Raw genomic sequence first — 24,698 nt, forward strand, 5'->3', positions numbered from 1 at the left:
CTCTTACCTGGCATTTAACCAATATATCGAAGAAGTCGTCATCCAGGTCCCTGTTGCTGCTGGCCACGAGGTGGCCCAGCACGGCCTGGCTGCCGTGCTGCCGGAGGCGCAGGCCGGGCAGCTCGCTGAAGCTGGCGCGCTGGTCATCGAGCCGCCGGCTCTGCGAGCTCGCCAGCAGGTCCAAGAACTCGTCCGTGTGCGGGGACATGGCGGACGTGGAAAAGGCTGCCCAGGAGAGACAGAACAAGTTAAAGTTAGCCTAGGAGTAAATCCATTGCTGTAGTGAGTCTTGCATGCAAGTACATTTTGAAAATAGTATTTGGCAAAAACTCGAGTCAAATACAGATTTTACTTTTAAAAAATTACATTTTATCATCGTTTTAGGTGGAGCAGAGGATGTTGCCACTGAAGCAGCTGGGAGTCTGTTCTTCTCCTGGAAGCAGCACCTCTGATCATCCATCCTGTTACTCTGGAACCGACTCAGCAGATCAAAGAACCCTTCATCTGCCATTGTCTCACGGCTGCTTTTCTGAAAAGGAGAAAATTTAGGGTATTTGACCTTAGAGTGCCTACAGCTGGGACAACTGCATCAGAGTTTCAGTTCAGTGATATTTACATATCTGAAATTTATTAAATAAATTTTTTTAGTCAACCATTTCTATAGCCAGAGATCTATCCAAGGAGGAGATGCTAATTGCTAGGGCAGCATTTTGGAGAGTGAAATATATTATAAATGTCTCATTTGCTGCAGTGGAAAGAAACAGTGCTCTGATCATGATAAAATGGGAGTTATTCCTCCTCAGCCATTAATCCAACAAAACCCCAAATGCCCGTGAGAGGAAAAAGAAACAAGATCAGCAATGAACAGTTGCCATTGTCTCCTCAGGTCTGTGACCAAATTACTCAGTTCTTTTATTTTGAACTGACTTCTCTCAAGAGTGTAATAACCTAAAAAGTATGTCCAAAATATCTCCCACTGCCTGCATCAGAAAAATTAGATTTTGCTACTTTTGTTGAACTGGGGTCTAGAAGAGACTTAGACCTCAGCTTGCAAACAAATTTTATTTCCAACTTCTAAAAATCTACCACAAATAAAATGTTTCAGTAGTAGGGAAACTACTCACCCTCTGAGAGTTTGGAAGTCGATGATCAATGGAATTACTGGCATCCTGCAAAACTTTGGAGGTAGTGCCGTTTTTGTACTTTTTGCCTTTTAGTCGATTTACAAAATGAAGTTTTGCTGAAGTTTTGGCAACCAGTGGTTTCTGTTTAGCAAGAATCTCACTGTTCCAGTTTGGAACCTAAGAAAACAAGAGTCAGGAAATTAAGCCTTCTGATTTTACTTACCAGTACTGTTACCTCTTACTTGCTGCTGCTTTTCCTCCCCAAAATGAGGCAGCTTTACACTATTTTGTTCTTGCAGCCACAAGGATGTACCCAAAGAGGCTCTCGAGTACCAGTGCTGATTTCAGCTGTACTGACTACACATGCTGTGAGATTTTATTGATTAACATAACAGGCTTTGCCTCACTTGAAGAGACTGGAATTAGATATCCCAGTGTGGAGGGGAAAAAATCAATTTCAGTCTGCCACTGGAATCATATATGCAGAACTGCCAGCCCAGTGTTGAAAGGCAGAATGTAAAAGAAATCTCTATTCATAGACTGACACAAGGACTTTGAACAGGAACTCCCATTGCCAAAAGATTTTTAGCTTCTAGGGGGGAAGTTGTTTTGCCTGTGACTCAGCTGTATTTCTGAAATAGCATCCATAGTCAAGATGGAGGTTGAAGCTTCTGATGGTTTGCAAGTTGGTTGAAATCTCAAAGTGAAAAACACAAAACACAGCATGTGTTTTAAATCCCTGTAAAATGACTGTAACCAAAGAAAAAGTGTTCCAGTGAGGTAAGCTAAAGCTTAGGAATTTTATTCTGAATTACTTTCATGCTGCAACCTCAACCCATCTCTATAAAGAGATGAAAATTCCTTTGATGCTCATTACAGAACCCCATTCTTTCTCATTCGTGCAGGGAATAAAGCAAGCTTCCCACAAGCCATTACAGCCATTACCTGTCACATGCTGTTACCTATGTGACAAAAGTATTATTTGTTAGTATCGTTAGACCTGCTGTTATGGAGCTCCTACGATCAACTAAATTAAAAAGGGAGGTAAATGGCACATCAGCACATCCTCAGAAATGTTTCACTGCAATCTCAGCAGCAGAACAGAAAGTAGCAAAGTGCCAACCTTTTCTGGTGTTAATTTCATAAGTTCCATGTTCTCCATACTGTAACGGCGTCCTCTTGGTCTGCCACCTTCAAGAGACAAATTATTATTAAAATTTATGGTGTCACTTGACAAGCTGTGGCTGTACTCATCTGAGGTCCAAGATACAGATGCAATTAGAGCACACAAAGAAACTAAGCAGTAACCTGTGATTCCCAATATAAATCCTCCAGAAAAGGATGTGCTGAAGGGGTCCAATACCACAAGAACCTTTTTTAGCTGCTGGGGAGAAAACCAAGCAAACTTGCATATTCAACCCCAACTCAGTAAAGAACTCAAGTGAGATTCCTTTTCAAGTTCTCTGTTGGGAAACTACTGCAGAAAGAGGCACATACCATTCAAACTGTTTTCCACTGCATGGCTTTCTGCCATCATGGAGTTGTTTGTGCTGTAGCTTAATCCAAGAACCATTTGAAGGTCTGAGAGGTTAAGTCTGGCAGTGAGTTCTCCACTTCTGTCTCCTACCTTCAAGCAAGTAAAATAAGCAGTTGTATTACTTTAACAAATACTCATGTGTAAGTGTAAAGCAATCCTTGTCCCCATGACCTCTGAGAGAAAAAGGCTGAAAAGGTTTTCCTGGTTGAAGACTGAGAACATCTTTCCAAAGCAGTAATAACTAATAGGTAACATAAAAAAGCCTAAAATAATATCTGCTAGGCCACTAACTTGGGAGTCCATGATGACATTGTGAGTGGTGACACTAGGACTAAGGAGCTGACTGGCTGAAGTAACATGGAATCAGCTGTCTCTGGAATAATTGAAAATGCATTCCATCGCTCAAAATCAGATGCACGAACACACCTCCATAAAACCTCTGTGTGTGAGAGCAAAAATCCAACAGCCAACATAGTGGGAGTATGAAAGTGATACCTCTCTTGAAATCTCCAGGTGCCTTTCTGCGAAATGGATGGCTTGGTCATGATTTCCCAGAGCAGTATAAGCATTCCCTAAACTCCAGCAGGCTCTTCCTTCCCCAATTCTGAAAACAACAAACATTTGCAATTACACCTCTACCTGCTGAACACCAGAGGTCAGGTTTTCACAGTACAGCCAAAGTAATTTGGCCAAAAAATTAAGGTAATCATCGGAGACCATTCTACCGCCAACATATTAAATATTGTATTTAAAGGAGTGTGATCTGGTTATACATAAATATGAATACATTTAATCAAAATTTTTAAATTCACAGCAAACAAGTTAGTTTTCTAAGTATGGGACATTGTATAACTACTTTGCTCCTCCTCAGTTTGCATGCCTTATTAGTCCTCCGTATTCTTATTGACTTAAGAAGAGGTACATTTAAATGTTGCAAAAAGTTGTGGTTGAACCCAACACTATAAAAAAAGGCCTCCGTATTGTAATATAAACACTACTTGCTGCTGTGTTATTCTCCTTCCCCCATCCCTTTCTATATTATTAACTTGTGGACAAGTAGAACACAGATTCTTAGGAAAGTAGGGTGAATTATTATAATGAACTGATGAAAGACAGATCTGCTTTTCTGTTCCTTAGTTTACACAGACGTGCTGACAGGAGATGATGTAGAAACAGTCATTCATCAATTTGTCTTTCATCTCAGACTCATTAGCTGAAATACCATTATGAGTAATTTTTGTTTTCCATATGAAACCAAAGCTCAGCATTGGGGGAATTCACATGAATGCAGCTGTCACATGGGGAACAATGACAGTAGAGTTGAAGGTAACAGGATTTGCTCTGAGTGTACACATACATTAAACAATCTCTCAGGGCTTACTTGTCGTGTAGCTCCTGAGCAATCACAAGATGTTTGAGATGATAATCAATTGCTTTCTCGTAGTCCTGGAGCAGAGTGTAGGTGTTCCCCAGGCTGTAGCAGGCCTGTGCTTCCACAGCTCTGTCCTTCAGCTGCCGAGCCAGCTGCAGTGTCCTCCTGCAGGAGAGGGTCAGTCAGCTCAGAAACCTCAGAAACCAGCACCAGGAAAAGCTTTCAGAAGTGCACATGCATAACTGAAAATCAGTTATGCAACTTCAACAAATTAGGGCAGCAGGCTAGCAAATTATTGGTTAATAAATTATCTTGTAAACCCTTACAATCTCACACTTGCAAAGTCTTCCACTCCCCTCCACTGCAACCTACTTCTTTAGAGAGCAGACAGATTCCTCAAACAGCAGCTTTTCATTTACTGCTTCATTAATAATTTGTAGGAGTTTCCCTGGCAGGTTGCACTGTTTAATACCAGTGTTACAATACCTACTTTTTCATCAGCATGGGCAGGACAGGCCTATACTCACCAAGCCAGCCGAGCCGAGCTGGGCAAGAAGAATTTGTGTGCTCAGAGGGATCTGCTCAGTACTGAGGCTTTTCTCCCTAAGAACAGGTGTGCTCTGCAATCCCAGTCAGATGCTAATAACATCTATACTGTATTTCACAGTATAGGTGTATAGCCAAGCTTTTATTTTTCCAGGTACAGCAGCAACTGCTTAGTGGTCCAGAGATCAAGACAAGTCTGGCTTGAGAATACAGACTAAAGATGTAAATTGATGTTGCTGTACACCAGCTCTCTCAGCTGGAGAGCACACCTGAGGTAGCCACCTATCTCGGGGTAGGAAAGCTGCTCACGTCATTCCAGAACTCACTAAGTGCTGAGACAGTAATGCCTGCTTATAGAATAATGGGAATAAATGCCTAGGATTTGAAAGATGTCTGTCTACAGCACTGCAAAGAAACTATTTAAAGTAGCAAAAGAGTTAAAAAAATAAAAAGCATTAATGCTGCCCTCCCTTAAAAGAACCAGAATAGTTAAACAATAAAGGAGAAATTTCTTTGCTAAACAAATGGAAATTTTTCTAAAGTATATGTTGAAGCAATGGCTGTTCCACAGTGAGCTATGGTATCAGGCACAACAGAAGTAAACTGTACGAGAGGTATAAATTGTGTTTATCAGCAGTCACTCACCTGTAGTATTCAGCAGCAGTTTCAAATTCCCCCAGGAATATGTAGGCATTTCCAAGGTTGCTGTAAGCTCTTCTTTCTGCTGATCTATCACCAAATTCTTTTGCAATTAGGAGACGCTTAAAAATGTGAAACAACTGCATTAGTTACTCCACTTTGTAACATACATTTGCATGCAGAAATGCATTTAAAAATTGCAATCTTTAGGTCAACAATGCTTTATAAGAACAGCCAAACTTGAAGTTCGTACCATTAAGATTTAAAACCTGCATTGAAAAGCTTGCAACAAGATCCAACACAACACACGTACTAAAGGTCAGGAGCAACCTGATATTCTGCTAGGACAGAATTCATTACTAGCACATTGTTGTACCTGTTCATGGGCTAACACTGCACTCCTGAAGTTGCCCAGAAGATAGTGTGTGTTTCCAAGATTTCCAAAGGCACGTCCTTGTGCTGCTCTGTCACCCAGCTCTGTTACTATTGACAGGTTTTCCCTGTTTTGGAGGAGAGTGAGAAAGAGAATAATGACTTTTAAATGGTTTGGGGTTTTTCTCACAGTAATTTAAATACTAATTTTAAAAATTATTATATAAAGGAAAAGACAGAGATATTCTACTTTGGCCTATTTTAATGGCCTTTAAGTAACCATGAATCTGAGTAAGAAATACTTTCTATGAGATACCAAACTCAAGCCAGTGTGTGCTCCCCTCTTGTTACACACACAGGTATAACAAGGTCCTGTGGTCTCAGCTTGGTTTGAAGAGTTCTGCTGGTTTCTACCTAAGGGTTGTCAGGTACAGTACAAGTGAGGGCATGATAAAAACCAGTGCACTGTCTTGTTGAAAAAACCAAACTGACAGCTACCTCAGTTCTGCAGAGAAGCATTCCATAGTTGAGCTCATGGCACTGCAGATCTCCCACATTCTAGTGAACTACCTGTTCATATCCTCCCAGCCCCCAACACTTAAAGCTACTACTTACTCATAATACTTTGCAGCTTTCTGTAAAGCATTTTTCACATCATCTGGAAGTTCCCCTGGATCATGAGTCCCAGCATTAGCTACATTTTTCCCTTTAGAGTGATACACATTTCCCAGATTATACAGTGCTCTTGCTTCTCCAACCTGAAGCAGAAGTAAAAGAAGGCATTAAAATTTCATGTTTCAAATTCTTCTGTCACAACAACTATTTGTACAGTGCACAGATGAGAAAAAGTTCCTTAATTACTCGTCCATACACACCCTAACCATTCTGAACATGTTACCACCTACCCAGTCATAGACCTCAATCCAATTGTTTTGCATGCTGCTTCTTTTTCAAGAGCAAGATACATTCTTGAGGTCAATTACCATTAAAAATTAAATTAAACAAAACCACCACAAAATAGGGTAATATTAACCTGGACCTATAGTCTTCCAGGTACAAACAACTGTATTCCAACTTAGAGATTCATACTGCCTAGAAGAAATAATTGAATATTCACTATTTCCCTCTGAAAGGTGCACATTCCTTACCAGTACCACAGGGTTCAGGAATGTGTGTTAGCATTTTAGATCCAAATTCCAAATTCCTGCACAATTCTTACCTTATCATTAAGTTCTCTGGAAATATCCAGATGTCTCTGACAGCAAACGATAGCTTCTTCAAAATTCCCAAGTACCTTCAAGGTGTTGCCCAGGTTCCCACTAGCTTTAGCTTCTCCCAGTAGATCTCCAATAGTCCTAAAATTGCAGCAATTAAGTACCCATAAAACAGTATATAATTTAAACTAATGTATGGTAGCAAATTACATGAATTTATGAAAGAGACCACAACTCTGTGTAAATGTATATGTGTTCAGTTCATTTTTTATCTGAAATGCACTCAAACATTGTTCGGTCTGTGGTTACAGACATCTCGTTCTGTCAGTGCTGTTTGCCAGCTGCTGGTATTCATGATATTGATCATCTGCTTAACATTTACTTTTTAAATTCACATCTTTTAAGAAGAGAATAGAGAGAAAATTCTTAAAGATGATTTAGAAAGACAGTCCCAGCATTAGAAAGAGAGGTTTAACTGCATTTGTGTTTTACTTGACCATCTCCTTTTAAGTAAAAATCTCCTTTAACTTAACAAGACACTTAACTGTAAGGTTTAAGACTTACAGTCTCCTCTGTAGCTCGAGGCACTACTTCATTGCTAGATTTTAAATGAGACTAAGGCAAGAGACTGCCACTGAACCACTCAGACTGTCATACCTGTCATACCTCAGACAGCACAACAAAACAAGTGCCCCAAGGTCACTGCACAGGAGCAGAGTAAGGCAGGGGGGAGAATAGATTTGTGCCTAAATTGCGGTTAAGTATATTATATGCCTGTGTCTTTTATTGGCTCTATACAAATCAGTAAAAGTCAGATACATAAACAGCATATGAAAGGGATAGGGTTTTAGGATTTCGCAGTATTACATTTTGAGTTTTACGCAGATAAACATTAAGGAGTTCTGTCTAGTGAACAAGAGAGCAGCTTAACAATACGGAGTACTAGAAACACTGAGTTTTAGAAACATGAAAGGGTAAAGAAAAGGTGGATTTAAAGCAGCCATTTAATTATCCAGAAACCTGTTGAGGCCTCGGTCAGTTCTAGGATTATGCTGCTAGACCAAGTATTAGCTGTCAGGTTAGAGGGCACTCAAGTGACCCCCAGCCCTCTGCCACCACCACGTTCACTCATTAGCCAGTATTAATAGCAGGGTTTGGCAGGGCAATGAAGAGCTGCTCATCTCCCAGAATGGGATGACATGGAGAACAATTACCTTGCAAGAGTTAAATCATGGTGATGGTATTCCAAGGCCTTTGCATATTCCTGCAGGTAGAAATAGGCATTGCCCAGCTGGCTGTAAATAGCACTCAGGGTTCGTAAATCTTCAGTTCCAACCTGGACAGCTGCTTCAAAGAAAGACACTCCAGCCCGGCAATCTCCTGCCTTGCACAGGCGCTCGCCTTCCAGAGCCAGCTCCAGGCAGGAAGCCTCCATCCTGCACCCGTGACAAAAAAGGCCAACAGTCACTCCAAATGCCACACTGTCCAGCACCTGAGCTCTGAACAGGGCATTATTTTGCTCAGAGGGCCTCTATTTGTTCAGGACAGGGAATCAGCACCACACTACAACCAATGAGCTTTGCTTTAGAGCATTACAGAAACTAAGGCTGAAATGGAAATTACAGCTTAGACAGTGAGGAGCAAAATAACATTTGAACAAACATCTGGAATTTCTTATATTTTCTAGTCTCAGAGAGGAAACCAAACACTGCTTTGTCTACAGGGAGCACCCGAAGAGTTCAAAAACAGTTTTCACCATCTAGATAATTTCAGAAAAGTTGCCTAGAAATCAAGCTATTACTGACAAATACTGATTCTGACAAATGGAAGCACTTCAGATTTTTAGGGTGATGCCATAGTAATCTGCAAAATGATTCACAGGAAAAAAATTAAATTAGAATATTCTATGTATCTAAGACTGACTAATTTTCCCCAAGCTGCTTCCTCTGTAATTCAGTACTCCTTGGCACTTAATTTCTTATACTAGCACTGCTATGAAAATTCTCAGTGTAAGAAAAACTATCTAGATTCAATTAATGACAAAATGTATGTCAATTCAAGTTACTTCACCGATACACCATTATTTCAGAACCCACTGGAATATTTTTTATTATTATGAACATGTAATTGTGCAATTATACAGGTACTAAATACAGCGGTCATGAATGAATTTGTAGAATATTACATTTTGAACACGGACAAAGAAGCTAATAGAAAACTACAGTGGCATTCACGTGCATTTTTGCCTCTGTGAGCTCAGGAGAATAAAACATAACATTTCAGTAAATGCTAACAATTTTATCCAAACTTTTCCTACTTTCTGGTTCTGAGATGCAAGGGAGGCAGGGGAGAGGAAGATGAGAAAGACAACAGCTCCAGGTCTCAATCTTGAAGCAGTATGGTTCTCCAGCTTTTTCAGGATATGTGCATTTTAAAAAGCTTGCAAAAATGTCAGCATTTTTTTTTTTAATTTTTTTTTTTTCAAAACGAAAACCCAGTAAGAGACATTCTGTAATTGTTGAAAAAGTATATGCTAATATTGCCAAAGAGTGGACAATCAAATGCTGGCTTTTGCAGAAGTTATTTTGGTGGAAATACCAGATGTCACCTGTTTTGACTTGACACAGTGATGAAGTTTTTAACATACCTGCAATACATTTCTTAATTTTCTTAAACTAGGAAAAAATTGATTATACAAACTTCTACTCAAATCTGAACAGGAAGGAAATATTTTTGAAAAATCTAATGACTTCCAAAAGAGCTAGAAGAACTGGGATCACAACACAAAAAACAAAATACTACCATACCTGCTGGTCTTTGACGTGCCACAACTTAAGCACAGCGAGATGACCGACATGTTTAACTTTGCAACCAAATGCACTGTCTGTTTGGTAGTTGCTAAAGATGCTGACAGCAAACGATAACTCCAGCATGAAGTTCTTGCCAAGCCCAACTTTCCAGGCTGGATATCCATAACACATGCAGTATTTTTAGGTTTGCAAACCCTTCTCAGAGAAGTTAGAGCATTCCTATTAGCTACAACAGACCACCTGGCTCTCGTGACATTGTGCATGTGTCGAATGTAAGACAGAAGAAGGCAGAAATGATTAAGTACAATTAAGTACAAGGCAGAAATGATTACACCATCAGCAACTGAAGGTTTAAGACTTAAAACACTTCATTGGGTAATCTTAATCCTATCCAAAGAGGTTCTCTCCGGGCACCTCATGTTAACTGACACGTCCAATTAGAATGACAGATAGAAAATATTGTGCTTCTCAGTGCAGAGATTTGGACCATTACACAGCCACACTCTTTGGATTCTTGCTTGAATGGCTAAAAAGAGCAGAACTTCCAGCAAAATGTGTGTGTGTGACATAACAATGAAAATGCTACACTGGACTCTGCTTCTGTAAGTGAAGCAGAATCACTTTTTTTTATTCCATTAAAAAAAAAATTAACTGTGATGCATCAGCCACATAATCAGTGAAGAAAAGGCAATTTACAAATGTACAAGGGCAATATCAGAGTGCTGCAGTATGGTAGCCCTGAGAAACTGTATTCATCTAATTTTACACTACACCAAAAAATGCCAAATGCCAAGGCAGCATTACCATTTCATCAGGAAATCTGAAATACAATCATTTGACTTTGCAACCCTAGATTTAGTATAACTTATAAAAATGAAAGACATGGGATCTTTCATACAGAAAGAACTAAGAAGCAAATGGCTTATACTCAGACTGATGAAAATCAGCTGTTATTACAGAGTGTTTAAATTCAACCAGAATTGCAGGAAGTAAATGAAAATGGGAATTAATAATTGCTTGAGTAAAAAAAGAATGCAAAAATTACACAACTCTTGAGAGGTTGTGTTAACAGGTTGCTAGAATCCATACAGCAAATTAAAGCTTTAATTCCATCTGGATCCATTCCTTCTGACCTACCATTTCAAAATCTAAATAAGCTATACTAAAATAGAGCAGAGAAAATTAAATATTTATTTCCACAGTTCTCTGCACTCAATATTTTATTCAGGTTATATAAGAGCTATGAAATCACTCAGTTATTTTAAAAGTTTCCGAGACTTTTCCAAAGCTGGATTCAGAAGACGTTTGGTTTTGGTTGGTATTTGTTTTTTTCTCCCCTCTGCTACTTAAAGGACTCTTATGTAAACTAACACTTTTTTTGTTGTTCTGGTGGGTTTTTTTAGGATTTACATAGGTGTTCTCCACCTGTCACTACTAATGTTTAAACAGCACTTTGGCAGACTAGACAGGGCCAGATTATCAATGTTTTAGGAAGTCATTAAATAGTTACAAGGAGAATATGACATTACATTCTCTGTTCCCTGGGATGAATTGAATTATTTACTCAACACCCAGTGGCCAAACAAGAAATTCAATGTATCTGCAGAGAGGAGATGAGAACAAGCCCCATTCATCTGTGCTCTTCTAAGGCAATTCTGTTCCTGCTGAACAGGATAGCATTCTCTTAGATATTACTTGAAAATGCTCAGACAAGGCTTCATTTTGTTATGCTGTCTACAGCTGCCTGGCATCTCCTGAATAATTTCTCCTTTGTAAAACTGCCTCATCCTTATCTGGCCCTCAAAGCTTTTCCTCCTGCCTGGCTCCCCAGGTTTTTGTCTTTTCTTCTTCTCTCCCCCGCCTTCTTCTCTGACCTTTTTCATATTCTACTTTAAACCTTTATTCTTTCCATGAATATAAACCCTAAGCATATTGCCTCCTTGTTTTTGTCTCCTTCCTTTCAGCTGTTCTCATCTCACAATAAGGACAAGAAAAGTGGTAAGAATTAAGTCAGTGGAGGAAGGTAGTAACACTCACTGATTACTGCAATCTCTAAACACAATTTAGTTTTACTCAGTTCAATTTCCACTAAGAGGGCTTTTCACTTTGAGGGGGAACACAGCTGTCATCAATTTGCCATGAAACACGTTGGTACAAATAACACACCTAGAGACAAAACAACCCTCATGACATCTCTTTAGTTCAGATACACAGCATCACTAATGCCACAGCATCCTGGAATGAAGCTGACATACCATTCCTGACTCCTGCCCTTACTCTTGGCTTCTCCTTGTGAGCAGAAGCCTCCACAGCGACCACTGCACACAGCTCCACCACAGCTCCAGTGCAGCACTGCTTCTGTCAAACTACACCTGATGGTGAGGTTAGAAACAAACAACTCACACACAAAGAAACCATACACCTGAATTCTGTCTTCTTTTGCTCCAGTCAAGCTAAAAGCAGTTACAAGTTTCTGGTGTATGAATTTAGCAGGCCAAAAGAAGCAAGTTCTACAAATATTCACCCTACAGATCATTTATTCATACAAATCAAGTAACATTAGCATTTTATTTTCAGTCACTGCAACAACAGCAACAACAAAAAAGTCTCCTTCTACTAGCATAAGCATTTTTGTAACTGCAAAAGTGATACTGATGAACTACTGTGGGGAGAAAGAAACACTTGCACAGTCAGAAACAGACCCACAGTAAAGCCTTTCCTTTGGAGTGGGCTCCAACTTCATTAAAATCAGTTCTAATGGAACACCGGAGGGAAGGAAAGAGCAGTCACAGCCAAACAAGCCAGGGATAATACCTGCAAGTATTTTTTTTTTAAACTGATAACTCCCTCCCCAGTAATTTATGACCTTTTATTTCCTGCACTAAATTTTAAACTCCAACAAAATATAATATTTCCAAATTATAGCTATCAATAGCATCATAAAATTCCAGGTCATATACTGAATTAATCCTTAGTTTCTCAAAGTCAAGTATAATATGTTTTTTAATTAAAAGTATTTTGCCATCATGTTTTTTAAATGTGAATCAGATTATAGTTCTTGCAGAAAAGTTTAAGAAGGTCATGAATATTGTTATTGTTGATATTTTTAATTGGTCTCATTCAAACCTGTACTGAAATACAGCATAAAGCAGGAAGACATTGTGCCCTAACTGCACTTGCCAAATTTTTTAAAGTTTTTTTTTAGCTTCTCAGTTTAAACCAGTCAATTGGCCATGACACATTTTTAATCCGTTCACCTCTACAACAGTACCCTGAACAGCTCCAGCTTTTATTAAAGAGTGAGCAAGGATGTTCCGCAATTGTCTGGGGAGGACCAGCGTGGGGAAATGAGGTAGAGGAATGCTGGGAAGTGGGTCCCTTCAGAAAACAGCACAGAGTTATTAAGCGTGCACACTTAGGGTCAAAGCCACAGGATAAAGATTTTAGCCAAATAAAGAGAGAAAACAGTAAATTACAGCTTATTTGCTAATTTTTCTCCTTACTGACCATGAAACAGCTTCTCCAGCTGGCTGCACTGCCACCCAGGACACTGGACTTGTACGAAATGAAATGAAGGACTTCTCTTCTATGAAATGGAAGAGAAGACCACTCCAACAGCAATCTAACATTGTCAGAAGGTTGAAAGGATTAATTTTAAGCCATAGCATGTGCTGTCTTACAAATACAGGTTAACAGCCTTATTGCTGTTAGCTAGAAAGGAAAAGGCCTCAAAAGAAAGGATGATCAGGGTAGGGGTTGGGGGAGCAGACAAGAACCACATTTTTTATTTCTTTTTAAACAATCATTTCAGTCTTCCAGTGTCCCTTCCTATTGAATGAACTGCAAGATTTACCCTTCCAAACACCATGCACTACACAATGCTCCTGTAGTCAGCTCCGTTACAGCGAGTCTGAAATGCTAACACATTGTCCCCTGTCTGTAAAGGGCATTCAGAAGAAAAATTATAAAAAGCTCTCAGGAGGGAAATCCCATATCCTCTTCACTTGCAAGAACAGTACTTCTGAGTGCAAGGCACCAAAGCAGTTTCCATCTATCAATCAAACCTCTTTATTTTAAGCAAGGAAAATACCTCGTTGTTCACCAAAACAACAATGGGCCAAGTACAGAGAACTTTAGCAGACAAAACTCAGCAATTTGCATAGGCAGCCCAACCACTAAAAGAGGGAGCAGCTATTGCCCTGCAGGCACCACACTTAATATCATTCTACCCCAAATACAAAGAAATACAGGCAATAATGTATTATTCTGCTACCATGCAAGTTCCAATACTATACAATCATTTAATCATACCAATATAATCTGCTACATAGCAAAAGTGAATTTTCATCGCTCAAAAATCAAGAAAAAAATGTGTTTAATTTCAAATTTCAATAACACTACTAGCAGAAATATCAAGCTATTGCAACTTGTTTAGCTTTCTATTATTAACAGCACTTATTCATTTACAGCAAAATTACCAGAGCCTTACCTGTATCGCACGTGAAAGGAACGATCTTCAGGCATGCTTATCAAAACATTATTTTCCGCCATTGAGTTACATTATCAGTAGAGAAAGAAATATTGTTCTGTAGTAGGGTAAGTGCTTTATTATGGGGAATTGTTGTCAGAGCACCATTCCAGTTAGTATATTAAGAAGCTGGAGTAAAGATATCCTAAGCTCCTGTAGAAAAACTCTTCTTTATTACTGAGGTAAGGAGGTCACTGCCAGACATCTCACACCTTCAGAAATGTTCATGTTCTTTCTTTCATCTGTGGCCCTTTAAGCTCCATTCAGCCACGGTTCTGCAAAGGGAACACAAGATGCTTGGCTTGAAGTCTCATGGTTAATAACTCATCAGCATTTGCAGCTGATGTAAAAGCATAACACTGCTCCTACAAAGCAGGAAACATCATTCAAGAACTTAAAGGCAGAGGCAAAGCCTTCTACACAGACATGGCAATTTCTGTAGGCAAGTGAGAAAGCCAAAGAGGTTTAACAAAAACCAACACTCACTTTTCTTGGAGACTTTGAAGAATTTAGCCTTGTTAGTATTTTCTGACCTCATGAAGTTCTAGGCAAAAACATTTAAGGATGAAAACTACAGAATGAAAGGCATAATACAGAACAGATCACAAAGTGCTTTACATGTAAACACTGCTGCTGAAACTCTGATGATCAGCTGAAGGCCCACAGCAGTCAGAACTGTGGGCACAATCCCATCTGCAGATCATCCACTCTGGAGATCATCCCACCTGGAATACTGTAAGCACAGCAGCCAGCAAAGGTTTAAGCTCTATATTCGCTTTTCTTTTCTCTGCTCCCAAAAGAAAAGGGGGGAGTATGGGAGTTTGGAGGGCAAGTGGTGTTAACACTGGCTTCCTATTCAAAAATTCTGCAGCACTGCAATGTGAGCTCCAAACTCTGCTTCAAAGGGATTGCAGAAGCCAGCATATAAATATTGAACATGTTTGGGCTGGCTGGGAAAAATTAACAGAAAAGAAACCATAAAATCAAAAGTTTACCCACTTTTAAAGATATTTTTAGTAGTGATAATGACATATTTATGCCTCAGTACTAATATTACCTTCCTTTGTAAGTAAGCACAGAGTTGTGTAATTCACAAATGCATATTTCATCAGGAGACTGCAGAGGTGTCAAAAAGACAGGAACAGAGCTCAGACTCAAAGCTGTCATCAGAAGAATATGTAAACCTGTATATTTAATTGTTGATATAGCCCATGCCTTTTCCTCTCATTAGTTTTATCAAGTCCCAGCTGTGAGGATTCATGCTTCCCATCCTACTCTACCTTGACAGCAACCCTCAAACAGACTGTCCACATTCTTCCAATTAAACAAGTATTTTGCCCTTCCATGCTCATCACTAGAATTATTTGGCATCAACAAGAGGGTGTGGGTGTGTTTTTGCAATTATGAAGCGTGACACCCACAGGTTACAATAGCACTGCAACCCACACACTGGGCAGGATGTGTTCCAGGTATTCACTCTGCAGAAGTCTGTCCAGCCTCAGCTCAGGTAACTCATTCAGGCAGATGGCCCTAAGCCACCCAGTCTATAGCAACCCTCCAGCACTCCTGCTGCTCAGCAAATCCAAGGGGTTTGGAAGTTCTCCTCCACAGAGAAATGCACCACTAATTAAAAAGTGCGTACTCTGGCAACCTCCACAGATCACAAAATAATGACTGTGGTAATTTCTTTGTATATTTATACTGTAAGGGTAATTAACTGAATAATTTTTAAAGCTTTTTTTAAAAATAAAAAGCCAACTTTAATTTACAAAAAAGTTATGCATAAAAGTACATCAGAACATCTGTGTTTGTTTAAATATCAGTTATTTTTAGCAATTCATTTTAAGTCAGGTGTTTATAGCTTCACTATATTTGAGCTACACATCTGTCCTCATCGTCTGACTGATGCCACCAAGAGCTGGAACCACTACTCCTGTTTTTTCCCCTCCTTACTGGGCATACAGCACATTCCTAGTCTTGGGAGGGTGATACAAACACACCCACATTGGCCAACACATCCTCATCACAGATCCAACCAAAATTACTGGGTCTGCTCTTCATACCTGGCTTCTTCACGCGTAAGTCATTAGGATGTCAATTACGCCTTCAGCCATGCCAACGTGTAATCAGTAACCAAACCTAAAACACATTAATTAGAGTGGGGAATGCAAAATGCAGGAGATGGAAGTCAAACTCTTCAAAGTTGTACACACAACCTTTAAATGCACAGTTTTGCTAAATACAGGAAGTCCTAAGGGTTTCTGTTATTTCAAAGTAGTAGCAAAAAACCCACAGAAAAAAGACTGGGTCTCCTTCAGAAGAGGAAATTAAACTGGTGTTACTGATTACACAGTTGTTTGATACAGAAACAGAAACATCAGCCTCACCACCTCCAAATCAAATGAAGCAAGGGAGAGGTTGGGCAATCAAATGTAGCAGCCCTTCACAGCGCACAACAGACAATACATGCACTGTATCAATTCCTTAGTAGAAGAAAAGAGTTAGGGATTACTCACCCTGGCTATAAACACCTAAAGGACATTCAATTAAACCATCGATAAAAGGCCAATTTGCCTCGATTAAATGCTCTATCTAAAAACAAAAATTGCTTATTGCATGCAGAAAGTCACTTTTCTTTTTTTTCCTATTAAATCACAGATTTATATAGAAGCTCTATGAATATAGATGGGGTTTGCATGATGAAAGTATGTCTCAACCTTCCATTAACATCCCTGCACTGAGAATCTGTGATACAAATGCTAAGACTGGAATAAGGCTCACTCTGTCTCAAGAAAAATTACAGAAGAAACCAAGCCCCCCCTATTTTTAATTCTTATCACTATGTTTCAAGTTCCTGACAGTGATAAAACAAAAGTTGCTATTTCTTTCTCCAAAGCCTGTATGCAAGCTAGTAGTTCTAGTTATCACAGCTTCCAGACAGGTGTTTCACCTTTTAAGGCATTTTCGATTTCAGCAATGATTTGATTACATACTATAAAATTTATCTCAATGGTAGACAATGAGTTTAATCAGTTTGCAATTCTTAGTCACACTGAATGTCTACAATAGATTTTCTCATTTCATTTTGACAGAAAACTGTATTTCTGCACAGGTGAAAATTCATCAGCAAGCAACAGAAAGCCAGTGCTGAGATTTGTAGTACACAGAACTAATAATCACAAAACATTTGGAGAAGATGATTTTGTTCTCCTTCATCACCTTAAAATGGTACATTTCAAGCAGCTTCATTTGCTCCTTTCCTCAACCCACACCTTCGTTTTTGGAGCTTGTCAGATGATCAAAAGTTGGATTTGCTTTGCTGATGCAGTCACAGGGCCGGACAGCTGACAGACCAGTCACCTGGGGGCGGGTGGAATATCAAACAGTTCCGTTCCTTCTGCCTTTCCCTAAAGGAGACGATCAAGTGATGCCTTCTCTCCCCATCTGCTATTCCTTACAATCTGTGGGAAAGGAGCATCTGCCAAATGAAGTCATCACTGACAGAGAGATTCAAAAGCTACTAAAGGAAAGTACAGATAAAGGAAGATCTACTGCACAAATTGCATTTCCTGAGAAAAACTAGTGACAGAGACTTCTTCTTTCAAGATTAAGACAAATTTCCCAGTAATGAACTAAGTTTGAATTTCCTTTCAGAAAGATGCTACAGAATGGGTAGGAGAAAAAAAAAAAAAAAGAAAAAAATGAAAAGCTTGAACTGGATCATCTAAAAACAAAACAGAGCTTTGCATACCATGTGAATGCAGAACCAGACTACACAACAATAAAAATATACCAAGACTTTGATTACTGAAATACAGAGATCAGCTTGGCTTCAGACCTTCAAAATATAAAAGAGCATATAAATACAAATAGCACAACGAACAATCAGAAGTAAAGCATTCTGTATTTTAGTCTTCAATGCTGTTCAAGGATATTTTAAAAATTTACCCGAATTAATGAATAAGCATAAAATAAGCCACCAAAAAGCCTTAACATTTCACATCAAGTGTAATATTGTATCTACTACTAACATACTAACATAGTAAACAGCATCATCAGTAGTATTTCTGCATCTATATTATATATATCTATTTTACATACACACACACATATATCTATATATATTCCCCTGTGAATGAGCCTTTAAGTAAATGTGTGCCATGCTGGGGAAAAGTTAACTTTTCCAAACCTTGAGCGCAGTACAAGTGACTAGTCATGAGAATGGATCCTGCAAATACAAGAAACAACTGTACTAAGACCACTGTGGTTATTCTTGGCAACTCAAACTCCTCTCTGCACCACTTCTGACAGCTGTTCAACAGCTGATTAGCCGAGTGCACATAGAAACCACCTTCACCAATGAGGTGAATTTGAGGTTTTATTCAGGATCATGATGACGCAGAGCAATACCTGCTCTGAAATACTGCCTTTGTCTCCTGATGGATTTCTCTGTTGAGCAGAAAACCCCAGAATAAACCACAGGGATTCTTTTACAGGACTGGCTTAGCAGCATGCAAGCCACTTTGCAGCTCACATCACACATTAATGGACAGAAGAGGAAAGCTGAAGTTCATAAACAGCTCCTGAGCTGCTCCTCCCAGGTGTGAGTGACAGAGCTTGTGCTGCAGAGCCTGTATCACTAAAGAGCATGGCAAAGACCCCACCTAAACATCCTATACCATCAGGCTCATCAGTCAAGCTGCAAATAAATTAAACCACTATCTCATGTTCTTGGTTCAGATGCTTCCTCCTCCACCCCGCCTATATTTACCATGCTGACTTATAAATATGGGCCCACACAAATCTTAGACACATTGCTGAATATTGCAAACAGCCCTGAAATGGCTGGAAGAGGTGGGTATTGCACTGGCTTTGGCCCAGAGGTGATGTTGACTTGTGATCCTCTCAACCCACTGCTCCACAAGCCTGGAGTTTCACTTATAGCATTCCAATAGAAAATGGAATATGAGGGTTCCACTCCTTTGCCCAAACGACGTGCACAGAGCTATCTTTTATACAGGAAACCATCATTTCCTTGATATAGAGAGAATCACCAAATTGTAACGGAGAGCATAAGGCTAGACAGGCATTTTGTAACCAGAACTGACAGATGCAACCAGAACTGCCTTTTGTGAATCAAAAGAAAAGAATTACTAGAGTGAGGGAGGGAAACTTGACACTGTTAGCTCTGAAATTATTCCATCTCCATTTTTAGCCACTTAATGCCCCAGACTTAATGACTTCAGTAACCAGCAGTCTTTCCAGATGGTCAGCAGAAGCACAAAAGGTTATAAAAGACAGAAAAATACCAGTAATAGAAGTTTGGACACTCACGACAACTCTCCTCAAAAAATTAAAATAATTGCTAAATGAGTAGTTACACAAGCACTATCATTGTCTGTCACAAACTCCCGAGCAATCTGATTCTTTTCTTCAATCCTCGCCCTAATTTCTTTCTAGCATTGTACGTAAACCCAAATCAAGAAAGGGTTTCTCTCCAATTATTTTAATTTACTCATCAATTTACTCTAATTTAGTCATAATTAGGACTACAGGAAGAGAAACCCCCTACTGACAAAGGAGAACAAGTATCCCCAGAACAGCCCCAAAGAATCCCAAGTAGGTACACAAAATCACTTTATTGAAAATATTAATAACTGTATGAAACAAGGTAAGGAAAATATTGCATAAAACCCCAAAACTACTTTAGAGGATATAAATCACACTAGCTCTATTTGTATTTAAAAAAAAAAACACCTTTAAAACTGTCCTAGCAATGAGACACTCATCTCCATATTTAAAATTAATTTTAAAAAGACAAACAAACCCCCCACAACAATGACAAGCATCAAGAATTTCTGAGACAAATTTTGCTCAAATGAGCAAAATGCTCTAACATCCACAGCTGGAAATGAAATCATGGATTTGACAACTAGAGGAACACAGCTCCAGAGCAGAGCCCAACATCCATCACCTAATTGCTAATTTGACCCTGCATTATGACAGACATACTTAATTTATCACTCTGTACAAATTTTTGTTTGGGGTTGTCTTTATTTCACTGGTTGCCTAAACCTAACAGACCCTGCCCATGGTAGGTTCTAAACACAGGTAAGAGAAGGTTCAGCTCCTTCATTTCACAGGTTAACTCCTCTTGGCTGCCCCTGCACTCCCACCTCTGGCATAGCTGCAGGATGCCCTGGCTCTCACAGCACTCACTGTTAAAGGCAAACACAAGCCTTTAATGCGGGAGCATTTCCTGTATGTACTTTCCACCTGTTCTGTGGATCAGGAGGAGGATTTTTCCTCTGTTTGTCGAGTACCTAGCTGAATGGAGTGTTTGGGACTTTAAGTAATGCTAAAGGTCTGCAACATGCCAAGCCTTTCAAACTCTGTATAACCTCCTTATTCCTTTTCCCTTCTTTTTCTAAGAGAACCAGTATTTAACTGGCAAACAGCTTGCTACCGAATGCACATAATTACTGTCCAGTGTGCAGGTTAAAGAACCCAGTGCAGTTAGCACAAGAAACCACAAGTATTTTTATTATACAAACACTCTTGCAGATAGTTAATGTAAGCCATCTATTTAAATCCTGAATTAGGGGAATCCCACACTAAATAAAATAAGAAAGGGGAACATAAAGTGCCAGCAAAATGTAACTAATATGCCCATCATAAAACTAACCAGGCAACTAAAATTACATGCAGCAAAATTAAGATTTCAGATACAAGAACAGTGCAGAATAAGATCACAGTCAAAATAGATCAGAATTTTTCCACATACTTGATACATCAAGGTATTAGTATTCCTTATCTTTTTTTCTTATTTTTTTATCAAAACCAGATCCAAGTTTTTTTACAAATTGTCATTCACAGACTGAAAACAAATATTGTGCTGCCTTCTTTCCAACATCTCCCACAACTGGGGATAAGATTTGCATTCCAGCACTTTAGGTGCACAAATGCCACAACAGACTGCAATTACAGTTCACAACAAAGCAGTATGTGATCCTTTTATTCACAGCGTAAGTTGAAATCATTCCCAATAAATCAGTAATAGTTTTGTTACCAAGTTCTGAAGGTAAATTTGAACTCTGCTCCTTTGGGACAATCTCATCATGCAAATGAACATATACAGGCCTCTCCCAGGCAACGAGACACTCTGCTACCTTCAGTTTGGGAACTGGAGCATGTTATCTAGTGTGAAAGAACCCCACACAGGAAGGGTTCAGCACAAAAGGCTGGCTATTTGCACTTAAGCTGATAGAGCAAGTTGATCACATTTCTCTCCAATAAAATGTTCCACCTAGTTTAGCTCCTTCTTAGCCTATGAAATCTCTTAAAAAGAGGTCCTGGTACATAAAAGAAAGAAGACAAACTTTGTACAAGCATCTTACAAAGAAATGGAAGTTACCTTAAGATTCTATAAATTAGATTTTAAAAAACCAATAATCCTTAGAATTACTGGCAGTAAGACACAGTAGCAATTTCAGTGAAGCAATATAGCTGCTGTTTCAAAATTCCTAGTTGGCACTGTGGTGCTCATTCAGAGCCAAAGCAGACATTCAGCATAAGGAAGGAATCCTTACCACTCCAGCAAGGTTTTACATTGCAGGGAACAGATGCAGCTCACGTAGAACCTCTGTTACGCAACTGCAATGATCCACGACAGGTCAATGCCAGCAGCACTGCTCGGTGCATCACCTGTGCCCCTCAATTCCCAAGTACTAACAGCAGCCATTAATATCCTCTCTAAGGAGTCTACAGCTACAACCTGCAAAAGTTGTGGTGCAGGATGAACACTCACAACAGTGAGAAGACAAATGTGTTGCTTTTTTGTACTGTTTGCTTCTTACAGACAGGTACAGTGTATTTATAGCACATCACCTATGGAGATTTAAGGAAAACAGTATTTGTTGAGGTGCCAAGCTGTAAATTGCTTTGCATATTCACTCTAACACTTGGGATGCAGCTGCAAATCTATTCAGAATCTCCTCGATGCAGTTTCTTCCATCAGTGTGATGGCTACTGGACTGCAGCCCATTTTGCCCCCACTGCCAGTTTATCCACTCTGTACAGGCATTATTACACTGATAGAATTGGTCACAGTAGCACATCCTGTTCTCTAACAAACCAATTAAAGTCCAGGCTCCAAAGTGCTACAGGGAAGAAACAAAACTCCTAAGAGTACAGTAACATGGCAATGGGAGGAAAAATAGTGTAGCAAACAGAAATAATGAAGAAATAATAGATTTAGAGAACCTTCTTTATAAATCACATGTGGTTTATATTCCCTGTAACCCAGCTGAATGAAAGCTTTCTTTCCTATTAGTAAAAGGTTTATAATACAAAGAAGTTTTATTATATGAACAGGTAACATATTCCTCAAACACTGCCAAATTTGAGTCCCGAGAGGCAACTTGACATTAATCATCTGTTCAACACTGTATGTTTCAGACCATCTCTTGCCAGACCTTCCACTTCTGCTTTTCCTGTATTTTGCATTCCTAATATTGTGGTCTTCCACAAAATAATACCTTATTTTCCTTTTTGTTTATTATCACTTGTATAGCTGACTTGCTACTAAATGGCTAAAGAAAAGTTTAAGGTTTTTTCTGGTACCTGGTATTTCTCTCTGCTTTTATTTGCAGAAGCAGTGCTAACAATAACAGGTTGATCCCTCAGAAAGTCTTAAGATGATTGCTCACTCCTCAAACAAAACCAATTTCATCAAGACATTAACCTTAAAAGCTACTGAAACCAGGACTATAGTTACAGATCCGAGCAGGACTAAGTTGTGGAAAGTGAAACTGACTACACAAAGGCTACAATAAACCTGGAGGACAAAAAGTAGAAATACATTGGCTATTAAATTTTAAAAGTGGAAGATAAGGAGAAACTAAAAAATTATAAATGCTAAAAAAAAAAAAAAAAGTCCCCTTATGTTCAGTAGTTAAAGCTATGGACAAAGAGCACTTCTTTTCAGAAAAAAGCTTTTCAAAACTTCGACCTTAGAACAATCACTTTGTGAAGTAATTCTTCAGCAAGAGTAGCAGCAATGTACAATCCTAAGTAGTTTTAAGATGCCTGAAAGAGTTACAAGAGCATTTAAACAAAAGCATGCTAAATAAAGCAACTGATAAGACTCACACAGGTTTCCTCTAGTCCAGTGAAGCTGTCTTAGATTTCAGGTAAGTTTTGTCCCAGCTTTATAAGGAAGTAGCTGGAAGTACAAAGTCCTTCCTACCGAAGAGGGACGCACAATCCAGAAGACTTGCTAACCATTAATTAAACTAGTAAGAAGGAACACTTGGACAGGCCTACAAATTAGTTTGAACACACTATAAATATATATAAGCAACGAATTTAGAAGGACTGTATTATGAGGAGGTATTTTTGCTAGCATTTTCAGGTCTAATAGAATTATCACTTTAAAAAGAGGTATAAAGTTTCCAGACAAAATTTAAGCAGGGACTGAAATCTCTTCACTCATCTTTTTGAGATGCAAGACTCAGCACGTTCTTCCAAATTCTGAGATGGTTGCACAGCTCTCCATGGCAACCCAGGATACATGAGCCCTGCAGTCACTGGCAAGAATTTAACAGGAACAGCACATTAGGCTGAAAAAGCTTCTAAAGCAGAAGAAAGGCCACAGCTTCAGGGTGGGGTAAAATGTGTGTCTTGGCAATCAGGTCAATAAAGGGATAGAGAGCAATTTTTGATTTGCTACGCTCCTCCATTTAAAAAGTGAAAAAGCAATAGAAGGGCAGGAACTCCACTAGCAAAACCTACAGATAAATGAGACTAGGTTTGGTATATTCAGAGTTTAGATATGCCACAACGCAATGCCTAACTCAAACTCTCGAACAAGAGTTCAGAGCTTGCTCTATGTATACCTCACTCCTCGCGTTCTGCTTGCATACGCTTTGGTTCCGGCTCCATCACCAGCCTGTTTCACCCCTGTCCTTATGCTTTTATTTACCCATCTCGTTAGCACAAGCGCCCAAAGCCGCCCGATGCACAGCCCTGCTGGTACCGGCTCCCTTCAGAGCCTCCAGGGCGCCCGTGGCACACAGCCCACCCGCGCGGGCGCGGGCACGGGCACCTCCTGCCTTTGTTCGCCAAGGGCGCTCGGCGGCTGCCGGCACACGGCACGGGGCCCGCACAGCACTGCCCGCAGCGGGCCGCACCGCCACTTCATTCGCCAACACACCGCCCGCTCGGGGCCGCAGCGGCTGCGGGGGCCGCGTTCGGAGCCCCCCGTTGTGGCACCCAGCGCTCCCCGCCGCACCGCTCACCTGTGTGCCGGGCCGGGGGCGCTGTGAGGGACAGCCGTGCTGCGAGCGGCCGGCTGTGCTGCGAGCGGCCGGCTGTGCTGCGAGCGGCCGAGCGGGGCTGTGAGGGGCGGCGAGCGCCGCCCGCCCACGCGCAGCCGCTCCTCGAACCCGCCAATCGGGGGCGCGGCCGCCAACGGCCGGCGCGGCCGCATCATCCGCGCGGACCAATGGCGGGCGGCGCGGGGCGGCCCCGGCCCGGCCCGGCCCCACGGACGGCAG

The 24,698-nt window shown here is 40.0% G+C and overlaps 2 protein-coding genes across 6 annotated transcripts in view; one reads left to right on the top strand and one right to left on the bottom strand.

Moving 5' to 3' along the window:
- CLCC1 (chloride channel CLIC like 1) overlaps positions 1 to 655 on the top strand; it is a 16,556-nt gene extending 15,901 nt beyond the window's left edge. For all 5 annotated transcript variants that reach the window (XM_068199635.1, XM_068199636.1, XM_068199634.1 and 2 more), the window contains one exon: positions 385 to 655. The gene's annotated coding sequence lies outside the window, so the exon portion shown is untranslated. The remainder of the gene's footprint in view (positions 1 to 384) is intronic.
- The window catches only part of GPSM2 (G protein signaling modulator 2), a 16,534-nt gene extending 2,117 nt beyond the window's left edge, over positions 1 to 14,417 (bottom strand). Inside the window, exons 1-13 of the mRNA XM_068199633.1 lie at positions 14,104 to 14,417; positions 8,019 to 8,240; positions 6,810 to 6,945; positions 6,206 to 6,348; positions 5,595 to 5,718; positions 5,225 to 5,340; positions 4,043 to 4,198; positions 3,157 to 3,265; positions 2,622 to 2,751; positions 2,248 to 2,315; positions 1,125 to 1,301; positions 367 to 529; positions 8 to 225 (exon numbers count right to left, since the gene is read on the bottom strand). Coding sequence (XP_068055734.1) covers positions 8 to 225; positions 367 to 529; positions 1,125 to 1,301; positions 2,248 to 2,315; positions 2,622 to 2,751; positions 3,157 to 3,265; positions 4,043 to 4,198; positions 5,225 to 5,340; positions 5,595 to 5,718; positions 6,206 to 6,348; positions 6,810 to 6,945; positions 8,019 to 8,240; positions 14,104 to 14,165 — 1,824 coding nt within the window. The 5' untranslated portion in view covers positions 14,166 to 14,417. The remainder of the gene's footprint in view (positions 1 to 7; positions 226 to 366; positions 530 to 1,124; positions 1,302 to 2,247; positions 2,316 to 2,621; positions 2,752 to 3,156; positions 3,266 to 4,042; positions 4,199 to 5,224; positions 5,341 to 5,594; positions 5,719 to 6,205; positions 6,349 to 6,809; positions 6,946 to 8,018; positions 8,241 to 14,103) is intronic.
- Positions 14,418 to 24,698: the final 10,281 nt, after the last annotated feature.

This window comes from Anomalospiza imberbis, chromosome 9 (genome assembly GCF_031753505.1).
Source record: "Anomalospiza imberbis isolate Cuckoo-Finch-1a 21T00152 chromosome 9, ASM3175350v1, whole genome shotgun sequence".
NCBI lineage: Eukaryota > Metazoa > Chordata > Aves > Passeriformes > Viduidae > Anomalospiza > Anomalospiza imberbis.